The 17,135-nt window shown below is 51.8% G+C and overlaps 1 protein-coding gene across 1 annotated transcript; it reads right to left on the bottom strand.

The window, feature by feature from the left end:
* Positions 1-2,247: 2,247 nt before the first annotated feature.
* On the bottom strand, positions 2,248-4,140 carry Grifin (galectin-related inter-fiber protein). The gene is made up of 5 exons (XM_085677282.2): positions 3,676-4,140; positions 3,308-3,387; positions 3,065-3,224; positions 2,588-2,754; positions 2,248-2,400 (listed from the first exon to the last, which is right to left on the bottom strand). Exons 1-5 carry the CDS (start codon positions 3,685-3,687, stop codon positions 2,385-2,387), a joined length of 435 nt encoding a protein of 144 aa, XP_085533408.1. The 5' UTR covers positions 3,688-4,140; the 3' UTR covers positions 2,248-2,384.
* Positions 4,141-17,135: the final 12,995 nt, after the last annotated feature.

Below are 17,135 nucleotides of genomic sequence, written 5' to 3'. Positions count from 1 at the left end.
GGTGCTTTGCACTGTGGGGAAACTGAGACTCAGAGACATTGAGTAAGAAGCCTGCTCAGGCTATGAGGTGAGAGCCTGGGACTGCAAGCAGGCATCTGCCTTGCGGGGCACTCAGAGTCCCAGGATCCAGGCAGCCTGAGGGGGTCACATATGTGGCCCCTCCTTCCACCCTCTCCACACTCTACCAAAGCCAAAGCCTGCCCAAGAAAGACACATTGTGGACAGCCCCCAGCCCCTTGGGGCTGACACAAAGGCCAGAGCTCCTAAGGGGAGGCAGGAAGGGGGCCCAGGCCAGCTGGGCCAGGACACAGGCTAGGGAAATGATCAGAGACAGGAAACCACACAGCTGGAGTCTGGGCCGCCATTGTTCCACCTGGGGGTCGGCGCCAGCAGCTCTGTCAGCCCTGCCCAGCTGTGGACCCAGGTGCCTCCCTGGCTCCTACTGGCTTCCTGCTCCTAGCCTCAGTTTCCCCACTATAAGCCCCAGACAGCACTTGAGTGCAGCTGTCCCACTCAGCACATCTTCTGAAATGACACGGTTAAGCTTCACGGCACCCTGTGGGTCAGGGGCTCTACCACCTTACTGTGACAGAGATCCAGGGCTTCTCTCCCTGCTCCCTGCCTGGGTCAGCACTGACCAACTACTTTCTTCATACGAACTCACCTGAGAAGGTCCCATTCCCACTCAGTGTCTTCTGGTACTGGGATTAGACCCTGAGGCAGAGCTGGTCTCAGTGTGTTCCCAGGTGGAGAGGAAGTGTGGACAGATGGGTAGGTAGATAGCAGGCCAGACAGACAGACAAACAGGCCAATAGACAAACATAAAATAGACTACAGATTGCCGGACAGTGGTGGCGCATGCCTTTAATCCTAGCACTCAGGGAGGCACAGGCAGAGAGATCTATGAGTTCAAGGCCAGCCTAGTCTACAGAGCAAGTTCCAGGACAGTCAGGGCTACACAGGGAAACCCTGGCTCGAAACACCTCCTCTGCCCATCCCCCAAAACAGAGACTGTAAATAGGAAGATGACTGATACAGACAAAAAGTATAGATGGTAAACAATAGATGATAAATGCATAATAGAAAGATATATGGTAAGTTATAGCTAGCTAATAAGAGTTACAAATGATCAATGATACATATATAGAGAGAAATAGCAGATGGATAGATGACAGACAGATAGATATTTAAAAACCGAAGAACAATAATAAGTTGTGGGGTGACTCAGTGGTTAAGCATGCTTGTAAAACGTTGGCCATGGCTGTTCATGCCTGTAACCCCAGAACTGCAGGACAGAGACAGATGAATCTCTAGCGCTTTCGGGCCAGGCAGTGTAGCCGAATAGCGAGCTTCCAGTCCAGGGAGAGACCTTTGCTCAGAGCAATAAGGCAGAGATGGCAGATAGACATGGGTCCTGCTCTGGCCTCCTCATGCACACACTCAGGTGTGTGCACCTACACATGTGCCATACACACGTGTGTACATGTACATATATACATATATGTAACTATATGTATAATAGATAATTGGGTATATAGATGGGTAATTGGGCAGGTAAGAGATGAGTGGAGGACAATATCATTCTAGCATCTTAAAATTAATACACATTGTGGAAGACACCAGGACTGCTGTCATAGTGAGCCTCAGAAACCCCTTTGCCAGCCCCTGGGAGCTCTTGGGCTATGATTGGAAGGCTTGGCCCTTCTCAGACAGGCGTGGGCTTTCCAGGGCAGCCTAGAAAGCAGATACATGGAAGGTGCAGAGCAGGGAGGCTGGAGGCTGATTTCTGTCTGTGGCCCTCAGGGTCCTCCCTTCCTCCCACTACCCTATGCCTGGCTGTCACACACACACACACACACACACACACACACACACACACACACAGAAGGCGACAGGGACCGGAGCACGTCTCCCTTCCAGGTGGGACGTGCGGAAACAGGACGGACTCCAAAGGGAAGCAGGGGGAGGAGGAAGCTTCCAGGAAGCCCGGGGGGCCCTGAAGTGATGTCTTAGACTGGGCCAGACAGAGCCCCGTGCCAATTCTCCCAACTTGTGTTCAAGACCCCACCCGGAGTCTCTTTTCTGCCCTGAGTGTCAGAGGTTTTCCTCTGAAGTCCAACCCCAGATTCCAGGGTCTTAGGGACATGCGGAGGGCCTGGGCAGTGCCTGAAAGGGTGTTAGTCTCAGGAAGCTCACTGCCCTGGCAAGCCCCGCCCCGTGTCCCCATCGTCACGGCAGCCAGCTCTGTAACCTGCTTACATTTTATTGAAGGTAAAGCTGGGACGTTCACACCAAACCTGAGCTCCCCTGCAGCCAGAGGGCATGGCCTCAGGTGGCAGAGGACACAGGGTGGCCAATGCTGGCTCTTGGAGGCTGTGGTCCGCTCAGTAGCCCCCATCCCTGCAAGAGTCCAAGGTTCTGATTTTAACTCCCTCCGCTCACTCTGACCAGATGTAGGTGACCGGGCGTGAGGGTGGCAGACAGATGTGGAAGGCCAAGAGAGGGTGGCACACTGTGACCACCCAGGGTGTGGATGAATAGGAGTCCCCCTGATGAGGTGTATGAGAGGGCGGGGTGGGCACATTACCCCCAGCTCAGGCTCCGTTTGGCCAGCTCCACCTGGGCCAGTGGATGGTCGCTGAGTACCCGCACTCTGGTGATGGTGGCCAGTGGTCGGTGTCGATGTGGGAACTGGAGGACCTTGTGTTCCTGGGCATAGATGTGGAAGTGTTCTGCGTCTGCGCTCACCTCCATCTGCGGGGGAGGGAGAGCAGGGGTGACCCCGGGCCCCAGCCCCAGAGGTCCGACTACTTGGCAAAGCACAGTATGGTCTACCTAACCCTGAGTTCCCAGGTGGGGACCCCTCTTTTCTCCAAGACAGGAAGATTGGCAGCCAGAGAGAAGCCTCCCAGTGAACAAATAGGGAAACTGAGGAAAGGAAGGTCACCCAGGCCCAGCAGGGAGGCCATTGCGCCAACCCATATAAATATTCACCACAGTCCCCTTCTCCATTGGCCGTGGGTACCCCATCCCCACCTCTCCTTCCTCCCACAGGCCCCATCACCTCAAAGGGATCTCCCAGGGTCAGTGGGAAAACGCTGGACACCTCCTCCTGTCCCCAGCATCCTCCCTGGAAGGCGTTGCCCACCACCGTGGCGCTGGAAAATCGGGGTTTGACATGGAAGGCGATGTCTCCCGCATCAGTTAAGAAGTTGATCTCAAACCTGTGGGCGAGGAGCACGCTCAGGGTCAGCAGTGTGGCTGGAGGGTCCCTACCACGGCCCCAGGAATGGAGGAAGGTGCTTACTTGTCCTCTCCAGCATCTGTATGTCCCTGTACTGTCAGGCTCCAGCCTGGGGCCAGGCCTCCTGCACAGAAGGCTTCAAACTGCAGGCAAAGCACAGGGAACAGAGCCCCATGGGCTGCAGCCTCCACCCCATTCCAAGGGTACTACTGTTTATTCAGGGCTACTCATTCCCACCCAGCCCAAGGCCTTCACCTCGATGTTTTTCTGGGTGGGGTGGTCCAGAAACCTTACCCCCATAGTTCCTCTACTTGGGGTCTGAAGAGAAGACGTAGATGTTCCCTAGGTTCCCCAGGTGACCTGCTGGATGCCCCCACCCTTTCTTCTCCAGTACATGGAACAGTGCACATACGGTAGCGGATCTTACCTACCTGCAATGCCATTGCCCTCAGTCGCTGGGGAGGACCAGGCCGCTAGGGATATAGCAGAGCCCGCTGGGGCGGGGCACAGGAGCCCCACCTCCGGGGGGCCTTGTCTGGGTCACATGAACCTTTGTGCCCTATTTTCCCTCCCTGGTCTGGCTACCCCTGCTGGAGAGGGAGCTGGGAACGACTTAGTAGCAGAGCTCTTGCCCTGGGCTTGTCCTCAGCGGGGTCGCTGGTCCTCTCACACACTTCCTCAGGTCTGCCTGGCTCTGCCACTGTGACTTTTCAGGGCCTTACACATGTCCGGGGACATAGCTCCCATCTTTGTAGGAAGGATATGACCCCTGCGGTACACCAGAGCCCCAAACTGGCTCATCTGTCTCAAAGGGTGAGGGAGGCATGCCGTTCTACGGAACCCTGGCTGGCCTTAGGGGCTCTGTCTGACCATCCATCCATTGTCCACCATGCTGGGACTGTGTTTCCCCTCCCAATCCCCCCCTTGGGGCTGCCCTGTGCTGTGGCTCAGTGGCCTCAAGAGGATGAATGGGGGATTAGACTGGGCTCTGCTCAGCACATTCCAGTCCCCGGTCTACAGATGGGGAGGTCCTTTCCCACACCCCCACGCCCCTCCTGGCCGGCTGCCTCTTAGGCTAAGCCAATAAGTGGGGTCCACTGGGGCCCTCGAGGCCACTTCAAGGACAGAGGAGAGAAGCCCAAGTCTGTGGGGGCGGCTGTGGGGGCCTGTGGGACTCTCCAAGGACGGAAGCCGTGCCAGAGTGTAGCTAGACTCGGGACCGCTGCCTGCAGATGAATGTGTGATGACCTTGCGTCCCTTCCCTCCTGTTCCCATGGGTCCTTTCTACCACTATTCTCCTCTCCAGTCCCTGGCAGGGCTGAACCTCTGGCTTGCTTTGCCATTTCTGAGGCGCCGCTGCATGGACACTGTCCGGCAAGGAGTGATGGGTATCAAGGCCAGACACTGAGATGCCTCACCAGCTGGGCAGTGCAGCGACCTAGTATTTCGCAGCTGCAGGGAAGGGGGCAGGACTGGCTGTGCCTGCAGGGGGCAGCCAAGGGCAGCAGAGCCTCCACAGGGTGAGCCTGCAGGGCCTGCCCTGTCCATCTCTCCCCCCCCCCCCACACTCCTCCTACACCTGACTAGCTGCTGTGGGTAGAGCCCACACACTCACCTCCCCAGAGGCACGTGGGTGGCTATGCCCCTTTCTCAGTACAGTCAGAGAAGTGCTTGTTATGCAAACACGAGGATCTGAGTTTGATGCCCAGCACCCAGGCAAAAACACAGAACCCAGTGAGTGGCCTGGGCTTGTAATCTCAATACCAGAGAGACAGAGATAAGCGGATTCTGGAGTTCTCTAGCCAGACAGGATGCCCAAATCGGGAGACCCCAGTGAGAGACTCTCAAAAAGCATGCACTCAACACCCCTGGACTACAAGGCCTACCTAGTAGGAGGTTACAGGCCAGTTTCATGGTCTCCCCGTTTTCCTGTCCCCTGTGTAGTGGTGCTGAGACTAGATGTCCATCTTAAATTCCCCGGACTTGCAAGGCAGTGCTGGTCAGTGCCCAGCGCTCACCGCTGGGGAAGAGCCCACAGCCAGGAGTACAGAACATATTCTAACTCTGGCCATGCTACCTTGAGCCAGTGGCCTCTTGGCTTCCAAACTTCACACTGGGCTTGCCAGTTCTAGTCTCCCCCACTGTGCCTGTCCACTTGGTGAGGGAAGGTGAGCAAAGACAGATGCCGCTGGACAGGGGAGTTGGATCAGTCACCCTACCTCCATCTTTTCTAGGAGGAGACCACTGAGGCCGGCACCTTGTTCTCAGTGTCTGGCTGCCTAGGGGCCCGAGTTAGGAGCCCAGAGGAGGCCTGGGCATGGTGAGGGACCCAGGCCTGTTGGACAGGAGGCCCAGGTGTTGCTGCCTCGGGTAGGGAGGCCAAAGAGCTTGCTTTCAGCTGTCTCGTTCCTTCGTGAGCCTCAACCTCCCTTAAAGCTAACGCAGTTTGGGCTGCAGAAGAGCTGGCCGTTGCCCATGCCATAGCTCTATAGACGCTGGGAACCCCAGGCAACTCTGAGGAGATCAACTTTGCGCCCACATCTGGGCTCCACCCCATGTTGTTATGCAGGCCTGTGTTGGGAGCCCTCTGAGTGGCTGGGACTTGCAGAGGACCAGGTTCAATTCCCAGAACCCACATGGCAGCTCACAACTGTCTGTAACTTCAGTTCCAGGGCATTTGACACCCTCATACAGACATATATGCAAACACCAATGCACATAAAATTAAAAATAAATTTTAAAAAAGAGAATGCCGCTATGTAGCCCAGGCTGGCCTCCAAGTTTCCATCCTCCTGTTCCAACCTCCTCAGTGCTGGGTTATGGATCTGTGCCCCTCCAACCAGGTTGTTGTTGAGGAAGGATCACTATGCATAGCCCAGGCTTGCTCTCTGTGAGGTACCTGCTGGGCAGTTTTCGTAGATGACAGCCTGTGGGGTTGGTTCTGGAATTTGTAGTCTTGCAAAGGTCGAAGCATAGACCCACAGCTAGGCCAACACTGAGCCAGAGTTTGAAACCACCAGTGTGCCTGAGACCCCACCCTAAACACAGTGCTGGACTATCCCCAGAAGCACAGCTCCGTGTGTGTGTGTGGGGGGGGCTATCAAGGTTGACTTCCAGGAGGAAGAGACACTGAGGGTGGGTATTGTAGAATGAGCAGGAGTTGGGGAGGGGGAAGGTGTCAAACCAACAACAGCCTGAGTGTGGTGACCCAGAACTGTAATCTCAGCAGACAGGAGGTGGAGGCAGGATTGAAAGTTGGAGGACAGCCTGGGCTACTGAGGACAGCCTGGGCTACTGAGTGACACCCTTTCTCAGAAAAGGGACAACTAGAAGAACAAGAGGAAGAGGGAAAAAGAAAAAGCCAGGCCTGGCAGTGCACGCCTTTAATCCCAGCACTAGGGAGACAGAGGCAGGCAGATCTCTATGAGTTTGAGACCAGCCTGGTCTACATAAGGGTTCCAGTGTGTAAAGGGTCACATAGACCGTATCTCAAGAGAAAAAGGAAAATAAATAAATAAATAAAAAGAGGGGGTGAGGAAGAGATATCTGGCCTAGATATGAACTCTTGGGAATACTTCCTGGAGGAGATGGCATTATAGCTGACCGCGAGGAGAGCGAGCTGTACATTCATTCATGTGAGAGTTTCCCACAATGGGACCAGGAAAAGACCCCGGGGAGGGCAGAATGAAGAGGAATCCCCTTTCTCAGCTATACCTATCAGATTCTGGGCCAAGCTCATCAATAATTCATTAACTTCGCAATCACCAAAGAGTGTTCACATCTGTCCACAGCCCTGCTGGACTAGAACCTTCCTTCCCCTTCATGGATGAAGAAACAGGCCACGGCTGGGAGGTGTGAGAGGTTACCTTGGTGGCTTGTTGCTATGAACAACCTCCAGGGGGCAGTAAGGAGCCAAGTCAAAGGAAGACGCCCAAATGCCCAAGTCAGTTATAGCACAAGGCAGGAGAGGATGGTGATGGAGGCCAAGGGATGGAGGAGGGAGTCCCTCTCAACCATCCAAAGCACAAGAGGTTGGGCTGTGAAAAATAATTCATCCAATGCTAACAGTGAATGAGCCGTAGGTGCGGCCATCTTTGAGGTCTACCTTCTGGGTATGGCGTACAGAGAGTTGCCCAGAACACAGATACAAGAGTAGAAGACAGGTTAGGGCCAGCTGGGCAGGCAGGGCATGCCCGCCCTCTAACATCTATCTGACCTGGAGGGAGCCAAATATTTTCTCCAGATGCATGCCGAGCTCCAGGGACACCGCAGGCTGCCAGGGCTATAAACAGACCTGGGGACTGGATTGGAGGAAGGAAGAGCTGCAAATACAATCAGAGGCAAGCGTCTGGGGGATCCCTTTCATGTTGTCCTAAAGATGCAGGTACGGGAATTCTAAGAACCGGTCCAGAACCAGGAGGGACAGAGGACACGGGTCACAGAGGGAAGGATTGTTTTAAAGATTTATTTTAATGTGTGAGTGAGTGCACACATACGTGAGCATGTGGGTGTTCGTGTGTGCGTGCATAAGAGCATGCATGCATGCTTAGGCCAGAGGAGGACGTCGGGTGTCCTCTGTCACTGTTGCCTTATTTCTTCGAGACAGGGTCTCTAAGTGACCCCAGGGCTAGGATGGTGGCCCCAAGCCTCAGTGGCACTCTGGTCTCCACTCCCCACAGCATCAGAGTTACAGGTAGGCACAGCCATGCCCAGCTTGCTTTCTTTCTTTCTTTCTTTCTTTCTTTCTTTCTTTCTTTCTTTCTTTCTTTCTTTCTTCTCTCCTTCTTCTCTCTCTCTCTCTCTCTCTCTCCCCCTTCCTTCCTTCTTTCTTTCTTTCCTTTGTTATCGAATGTGAACAATGGAAATTCAAATTGTTGAGTGCAAAGGTCACGCACACACACGCACACACACGCACACACACACGCGCACACACACACACACGCACACACACACACACGCACACATACACACTGTCACATACAGCTCTGCCAGGTCATTTATAGGGCACCGACTGCATTTGTGCATGGGTAGACATTGGGGAAACAGGGCCAACTGTCTATGTTCATGTGGTTTGTATTGCAAAGAGAGACTGACAAAAATGTATCCATTAAGCATCTAGAATGTCCCATGGAGATGTGAGCGTATAACACATCTTAGATTCTGAAATCAGGACAAAAACTTGCAAGTTCGTATCAATAATCTCTTCCTTTCTTCCTTTGGAGACAGAATCATACATAGCCCAGGCTGCCCTCAAACTCACAATAGCTGAGGACGACCTTGCTCTCCTGGTCCTCCTTCCTTCACCTCCTGAGTGCTGGGATTCCAGGTGTGCGAGATGTGCACCTCCCTGCCTGGCTCATGTGGTGCTGGGGATGGAACCCCAGGGCTTCATGCATGCCCGGAAAGGACTCTGTGCCACATGGCCAGCCCTCTCCTCCCTTTTTTGATACATGGTTGGTCTCATTCTTCAGCCCAAGCTAGTTCTCTGATATCCTCCAGCCTCAATCTCTGGAGTGCTGAGATCACAGTCATATGTCACTAGGCCTGACTGATCACCGTACCTGAGAATCAGCAGTTCAAGGCCAGCTTCAGCTACATGAAACCTTGTCTCAAAAACAAAGGAAAATTAAAAAAAAAATTAAAAGGCAAGTGTTACATGTTTTCTTTCAAACATGGAAACCTCACCAGGTGGTGGCGACACATGCCTTTAATCCCCACACTTGGGAGGCAGAAGCAGGTGGATCTCTATGACTTTGAAGCGAGTCTGATCTACAAGAGCTAGTTCCAGAACAGCTACAGGGCTGTTACACAGAGAAACCCTGTCTCAAAAAACAAAAACAAACAAACAAAACATGGAAACCTCAAAAGCAAGAAAGACCAAGAAGCATAAAGAAGGGGGACATTGAGGATGATAAGAGCTGGGGATGGGGTAGGAAGTGGGTGGGAAGGGAAGGGTAGGCAAGATCAATCCATGACACATGCATGAACGGAAATGTCCCAGTAACACCCACTGATTTGTGCAGTTACTGTCTTCCGGTAATTATCCCAGTAATGATCTTTATATTGACGACATGTTTAAATGGTAAGTTTTGACATACTGGGTTGGGTGAAGTATATAATTAAAATTTGTCCTGTACACTTGCAAAATGGGGGGGGGGAGCTGGAGAGATGGCTCGGCAGTTTAGAGCCCTGGCTGCTCTTGTAGAGGACTCTAGTACAGTTCCCAGCATCCACATGACAGCTCGCAACTGTAACTCCAGCTCCTGGGGATCCGATGTCCTCGTCTGGTCTCTGCAGGTACCGCTCATGCACATGGTGACCAGACAAAACACTTATGCATGTAAAATAAAATAAAAAATATTTAAAAATTTTTAAGTGTGTGTTCATGGATGTGTGGTATATACATGTGTGTGTGTCCATGAATGTCTGAGGTTGCCCATGTCCGGTGACTTCCTTACTGGTGCTTTTGTTTTGTTTTTGAGGCAGGGAATCTCACTGAATCTGAAGCTCACCAATTGGCTAACATGGTGAGCTGGGGAGCTCCGGGGTTCTGCCCATCCCTACCCCAGCACTGAGGTTACAGGTGTGCCGTGCTGGCTTTTACAGGGGCGCTGGGGAATCGAACCCAGGCCCTCAGGCTTGCACAACGAGCACTTTGCCCACCAGGCTGTCTCCCTTGCACCCGCAGATCTTTTTTTTTTTTTAACATTAGAAAAAAAATGTACGTGACAGTTGTAACAGTTCACATCCGCAGTTCCTACAGTTGGGAGACAGGCAGGGCAGACTTTGAGGTCCGTGTATATCTAGGTTATACAGTCGTATTTAAGACAAACAAAAAGAATGGGATTGAGGGTGTGGTTTGGTTGGTAGACAGCTTGGAAGTCTAACAGAGTGAAACCTAACAAGGCTGAAGCCCTGAGTTCCATTCCCGAAACTGCATAAATTGGGCCTGATTGGGGCTCACCCATCCTTCCTGTACTCTGGAGGTAGAGGCAGGAAGACTTGAAGGTCAAGGTCATCCTTGGCTACATAGCAAGTTGGAAGTCAGCCTAGGTTACATGAGATCCTGTCTCAAAAAATAAAACATAACAAAGAGATAAAGGGAAAGAAAATAAATTTTATATTGGACCCGTGGTTGGGAATGAGCCCTTCCCTGGAATCCTTAGGGACAGACTCTGGCCACTGCCTGAGCCTCTGTCACCAGGAAGTCTGGGCTGTGTCTCTGAACCACACTCCCCTCAGCCTCAGGCAGCACAGGCTGCCTGCTTAGGCAACAGCAGAGATCCACTGGCTTCCAAAGTGCCTCATCCCGCCAAGGCGCTTGGGAAAGACCCAGGGGAGCCACCAACACTCCCAAAATAACCTCACACCAGTTCCAGGACATCTGTGGGATGGGGAGGAGCTATGGGCCCCCATGGGACATTGAAGAGGCGGGAAGAGCTGGAAATGGGGACAGGAGGGCAGACCCAGAGACAAAGAAGAAGCAACAGATAGAGAAAAGTAGACATGGCAGGGCCTGGTTTCAGCAGTTTGTCCTCCCAGCTCATGAGCATCATGAGTTCAATGCCAGCCTGGGCGACTTATGGTAAGACTAGGTCTCAATATAAAGAATAAACAGAGAGCCGGGAGGTGGTGGCGCATGCCTTTAATCCCAGCACTTGGGAGGCAGAGACAGGTGGATCTCTGTGAGTTCGAAACCAACCTGGTCTAAAGAGCAAGATCCAGGACAGGCTCCAAAGCTACAGAGATACCCTGTCTTGAAATAAAACAAAAACAAAACAAAACAAAAACAAGAAAAAAGAAAGAATTAACTGTGGGTCAAGGATGAAGGGCCTGTGGAAGATGTCTGCCTGGTATGTATGTATCCCTATGCGCCCTTAGGTTCAGTCCTAAGAAGGGAGGGGAGAGGGGGAACAGAAAAGCAATATTTGATGGGTAGGTAGAAACACTTGAGGAAGGAACACTTCAGGTCAAAAGGGAAGAGAACAGAAGAGACCGGTAAGTTCCCTTCCCAAGTCGGGCAGCTCCCAGCGAGCTCTATTCTCAAAGGGGAAACTGAGGCCCAGATAGACTTAGAGAGCTGCCAGAGGAACTCCACCCCTAGAGAGAGAAAAGTCCCTTTGCCTCGTGCCCTTCACACTTGTCCACCCAGCTGGCTGCAGACTCTGCCTCGGGTCCCCAAGGGGGTTGAGAAATGTCCTCTGAGTGGCCAGTCCTGGATGAAGCTTGTGGAATTTCCCCAGTTTGAAGGGCCAGAGGCCAGTGGCTAGCTGAGACTGGCTTGTAGCTAGGAAGTCAAGCTAGGGTGGAAACTGAGGCAGGCATAGGAAGACGCTGACACTGAGGAGCATGGGTGTCTAGGAAGCAGGAACTGAAGGGAGCTTCTTGTAGTTTGCTGAGAGAGGGTCTCTCTCTTTTTATTATTTATTTATCTATATATTTTCTGTGCATTGGTGTTTTGCCTGCATGTAGTCTGCATGAGGGTGTCAGATCCTGGGGTCACACCCAGTTGTGAGCCGCCATGTGGGTGCTGGGAATTGAACCCAGGTCCTTTGGAAGAACAGCCAGTGCTCTGAACCACTGAGCCATCTCTCCATCCTGAGAGAGGGTCTCATGTAGCCAAGGCTGGCCAAGAACTCACCATGTAGCTGAGGATGACCTTGAACTTCTGATCCTCCTGTCTCTGTCTCCCAAGTGATGGAATCATAGACACTGGTCCCAACACTCTCTTTATGAGGTTCTGAGATGGAATTCAGGGCTTTCTGCATGCTAGGCAAGCACTCCATCAGCTAAGTACATTCCCAGAACCTGAGGGGTGCTCTTTTGAACTAAAGTTTTTTTTTTCCTGTTTTTTGTTGTTGTTTTGTTTTGTTTGTTTGGTTTTTCGAGACAGGGTTTTCCTGTAGCTTTGGAGCCTGTTCTGGAAACTAGCTCTTGTAGACCAGGCTGGCCTTGAACTCACAGAGATCCGCCTGCCTCTTCCTCAGGAGTGCTGGGATTAAAGGCACGCACTGCACCGCCACCACCTAGCTTTTTTGGGAGGAGGGTAAGATTATTTTATGTATACAGCGTTCTGCCTGTACGTAAGCCTGCAGGCCAGAAGAGGGCGCCAGATCTCATTAATAGATGGCTGTCAACCACCATGTGTTGCTGGGAACTGAACTCAGGACCTCTGGAAGAGCAGCCAGTGTTCTTAATCTCTGAGTCATCTCTCCAGTCCCAGATTTTTTTTTTTTTTTTTAGGAGCCCCTACTCTAGGTCCATGTCTGAGTCACCATTTAGTCATTCAGGAAAGTTTATGAAACACACCTCGTAGACTGAAATCTAGTGGGAGGGTTCACAATGGGCAGGGAGGAGTGGTAGGTGACAGACTGGGACAGAAGCATAGAGTGAGCAGAAGGTTGCAGGTGTTCATGGGGCAATGGATGGGGCTAGCACTGAGAGGTCAGAGAAGAGAAGGTCAGCAGTCTGCATGGGTCAGGGTCAGGGCGGGGACCATGCTCTCCTGAGGCCCCTCTAAGGGAGGCTGTTCTTTCTTTCAGAGAGAAGGGTAGCATGAAGTGATCATGGCTGGTGCTTCCTACACACCAGCAATCCTGCTGGGCTTGTGGCAGTGTGACTGTCACAGCACGATTGATTCTCAGGAGAGGAATGAGGAGCACAGGGGGCTGGAGGTGTGGTCCAGTGAGTAGAGTGCTATCTTAGTATGTACCAGGCCCCAGGTTCACTCCACAGCAACACGCAAACCAAGTGTGGCAGTATATGCTTATAATCCCAGCATTTGGGAGGTGGAGGCAGATGCATCAGTTCGGTCTTCCTTGAACAAGGGAAGGAAGGATGTTGGGAAGGGGGGAGAAAGAGTTTGGGATGTAGCTCAGTTGATAGACTGCCTGTCTAATGTACATTAGGCCCTAAGTCCTATTCATATACCTGAAACCCCATAGAAAGAAAGGAAGGATGGCTGGCAAGCTGGAGAGATGGCTCAGTGGTTCTAAGCTCTTGTTGCTCTTGCAGAAGACCTAAGTTCGGTTCCCAGAACCCACTAGCAACCACCATAACTTCACCTTCAAGGAGTCTGATGCCCTCTTTTGTCTTGTGCAGGTGCCTGCATGTTACATATGTACACGTCACACGTGAATACCACACAAATAAAAATAAAATGAATATGGTTTATTTTAGAGAGAAAGAAAAGAGGAGGGAGGGAGGGAGAGAAGGAAGGAAGGATTGTGACATGCATGCAACTTAAGCAGTAGACAGAGGGTCTTTATGGACCAAGTTCAAGGGAAAGATAACATGAACTTAAGGTGTCCCAGCTGCTGAACACATAGACACAGGCTCCTCACAGGACAAGTCCCCAAGGTGCTTCATGGTCAGAGGACGGCCAAAGTGGGTTGAATACAGATCACAGGGTCACTTTGGAGGAACAGGAGCATGAGGAGGAGAAACAGACCAGATTGGGAGTTTGTGGAAGTAAGTGCCCAGGAGAAGCTGGGTAAGGGATCCAGACACAGGGCCTGAGCTGCGCCTTTCGCTTGCGAAGGGTGTGCTCCCCCATTTACCCTCTTCCTCCTCCTGTCTTTTCCTGATCCTTTGACTTTCCAGCATCCCCATGGTCGCCCCAGGACCCTGTCATCTTGTGAGGTGGATGGCAGCTCTGAAAGGGGGCTCAGGGGTAGTAGAGCTTTTCATGTCCGTTCACCTGACCATCAGGGTCTCCCCTAAGCCCCACTCAATGGCCCTGCTCTGACCGCTGCCCCCACTTCCCTGGGTTGGAACAACGGGCCTCGAGATTCTTTCAAAAACATTTCCTTTGCAAAATAATCCTCCCAAATATGTTTTTGGAAGCTGAACAGGAAGATGTTAATTAAGGTCCCTCCCCAGAGGGGGTGCAGGGAGGAAGCGTGGGGGTCAGATACAGGAGCAGGGGCCAAGTTGGCCCAGGAGGACCTGGTCCACACCCAGACCCACAGCCTTGCACAGGCCAGCCCCTCTATCCTCGACCAATGAAGGATTCATGTTCTTAGCCCCTAGCAGGACACAGAGGCCAGGAAGGAGCAGTGGATGGCCAAGGTCACAGGTTAGAGGCAGGGCAGGGTGTAGTCACCTGCAGCCGCGTAGAGTGCACATTTACAGAAAGGTTTTTACACACATGAATCCTTGGATCTGTGCCACGGAAGCAGGGGCTGGGTGGGGAGACCCTGGGGTCTGAAGGGTTTGCTTATCGTGGAGTGAGCCTGAAGGCTTGGCTTCCTCATGGGGCTGACCAGGCCTCCACCCTCTGACACGGGTTACACCAGAAAGAAGTTAAGAAGTTGGGAGATTGTTTTCTGCTTGGAGGCCCCAACCACCTTCCACACAAGGGCCTTCTGGGTTCTCTGTGGTCCTGGAGGAAGTCTTATTAGACTTTTTAAAAAAATATTTTAAAGATTTGTTTATTTACTTTGCGTGCACACACATTTTGCCTGCATGTGTGTATGTATACCGCAGGCGTGCCTGATGCCCATGCAGGCTAGGAGAGGGCATCAGACCCCCTGCAACTGGAGTTATGGATGTTTGTGAGCCCATATGTGGATGCTGGGAATTGAACCCTGGTCCTCTACAAGAGCAAGCAGTGTTCTTAACCACTGAGCCACCTCTCCAAATCTCTATCCAGGTATTTCTATCTCAACGAGTTCGTGTTCAGGCTCTGGGCACACAGTTTGACACTCCGAGAGATTGGGGTTTTCTTAGAAGTTTGGAATGTCTAAGCCTTGACCTCTGTTTAGTCATCTAGCCTGTAGCAGCAGGCTTCATCTGAATGTACCCACAAGGAATGAGCCTAGGGGGCATCCATCCATTCATCTTCCTGCCCATCTACCCTTCCACCCGCCCATCTGTTCTGTTGCTATGATAAACACCATGACGGAAAACAACTTGAGCGGTGTGGTGGTTTGAAAGAAAATGGCGGGGGCTGGAGAGTTGGCTCAGAGGTTAAGAGCATTGCCTGCTCTTCCAAAGGTCCTGAGTTCAATTCCCAGCAACCACATGGTGGCTCACAACCATCTGTAATGAGGTCTGGTGCCCTCTTCTGGCCTGTAGACATACACACCGAAAGAATATTGTATACATAATAAATAAATAAATAAATAAATAAATAAATAAAAGAAAATGGCCCCCGTAGGAGGTGGCACTATTAGGAGGCGTGTCTTTTTGGAGTGGGCATGGTGTTGTGGGAATAGGTGTGACCTTGTTGAAGGAAGTGTGTCACTGCAGTGAGGGGCGGGCTCTGAGGTCTCCTGTGCTCAAGCTATGCCCAGTGTGGGACGCAGACTCCTTCTGCTGCCTGTGGAGCAGGATGGAGAACTCTGAGCTCCTTCTCCAGCACGATGTCTGCCTGCACGCCACCCGCCATGATGATAATGGACTGAACCTCTGAACTGTAAGTTAACCCCAATGAAATGTTTTCCCTTATAAGAGCTGCCTTGGCCATGGTGTCTCTTCGCAGCAATCAAAACCCTAACTAATACAGGAAAGAGTTTATAGCAGAATTCAGGCTACAGTCCTTCAGTGAGGGAAACCAAGGCAGGAACTCAAAGCAGGAGCTTGACATGGAAACTGAAACAGCCCAAAGAGGAACACTGATAACTGGATCGCTTACTCCCAGGGCCACACTCCGTGGCCTTTGTTACCACTGTGGTACCACTCAGTGGGCTGGTCCCTTCTCCATCAATCAGTAATCGAGAAAATGCCAGACATGCCCATAGGCCAATCGGATGGACGCAGTCTTTGATTGTGAGTCCCTCTTCCCAGATGTATCAAGTTTACAACCAATTAGCCATCACATCGTTCATCTACCCACGCACTTTTCCACGTATTCCTCCACCCATCTCTCCACCCACTCTATCCTCCTATCCGATCATGTGTCCTCCCGTCTACCACCTGATCCATGACTGCAGCCATTCATCCAGCCATCCAGCCAAACACCCATCCATCCCTCCACCCATCTAACCATCTATCTATCTATCTATCTATCTATCTATCTATCTATCTATCTATCCATCCATCCATTTATCCCTCTGTCCATCCATTGCCTATTTGTTTCTCTTTTCACAGGATGCTGAATAGGAAGAATCAGAGAGTTATGCAGGATATGAGAGGTAACAGAATTGGCTGAAGCCTCCCATCCACGAGTCCACCCCTCCTCTTCTCACAACTCCTTTCTGGACTATGGTCACACATCCTGGGGACCAATGATTTCCTCTGTAGCCTCCTTCCTGTTCAGAGAAGGAGCTCTTAGAGGGGAAACTGAGGCATGGTGAGCATCCCTGTGCTTGCCGTGGGTCTCCAGAAGCCCGTGAGTGTTGTCCTCACAGTATAATGCCTGCCTGTTTCAGGACAAGGGAGTGTGACTGCCTGTCATTATTGTGAGCTCAGGGAAGGCGCCAGCCTTGGGTTCTAAGACAGGATGTAGGAAAGGGCCCTTGAAGACCCGTGGCAGGGCATCTTATGGAGGAATATCTATCACCCTGTCTCTGGACTTAGCCTAGGGTGATTTGATGAGGAAAAAATGCCTACAAAAGAAAAATAGACTACCAAGCCCTCCCCAGTGGATGGTTTATTTCTGAGCAAAGATGATTGGAGCAAAGATGCCCCTAGTCCTCCAGCCCCAAACTCCGTGTACCCGACTCTGAGAATATTTTATTTTCTTCTACGCCCGTCTGTCCCTCCTAATCCATGCCCGACTGTCTGACTCTTTCTGTGACTTCTTGTCTCTGTCCCTCATCCTGTTCCCGTCACTTCTGTCTTCGTCTCTATCCACTTCCCTCCCCACTAAACCCTCTTTTTCATCTAGGTCACTCAAGGTCACTCTGAAGGCTCCACGCTATAAACGTTCTGCCTTGATCTGCAATGG

This window comes from Myodes glareolus, chromosome 2 (assembly GCF_982192425.1).
Source record: "Myodes glareolus chromosome 2, mMyoGla1.1, whole genome shotgun sequence".
NCBI classification, from domain to species: domain Eukaryota; kingdom Metazoa; phylum Chordata; class Mammalia; order Rodentia; family Cricetidae; genus Myodes; species Myodes glareolus.
The sequence above is the reverse complement of the archived record's forward strand: the minus strand, read 5'-3'. Positions and strand labels throughout refer to the sequence as shown.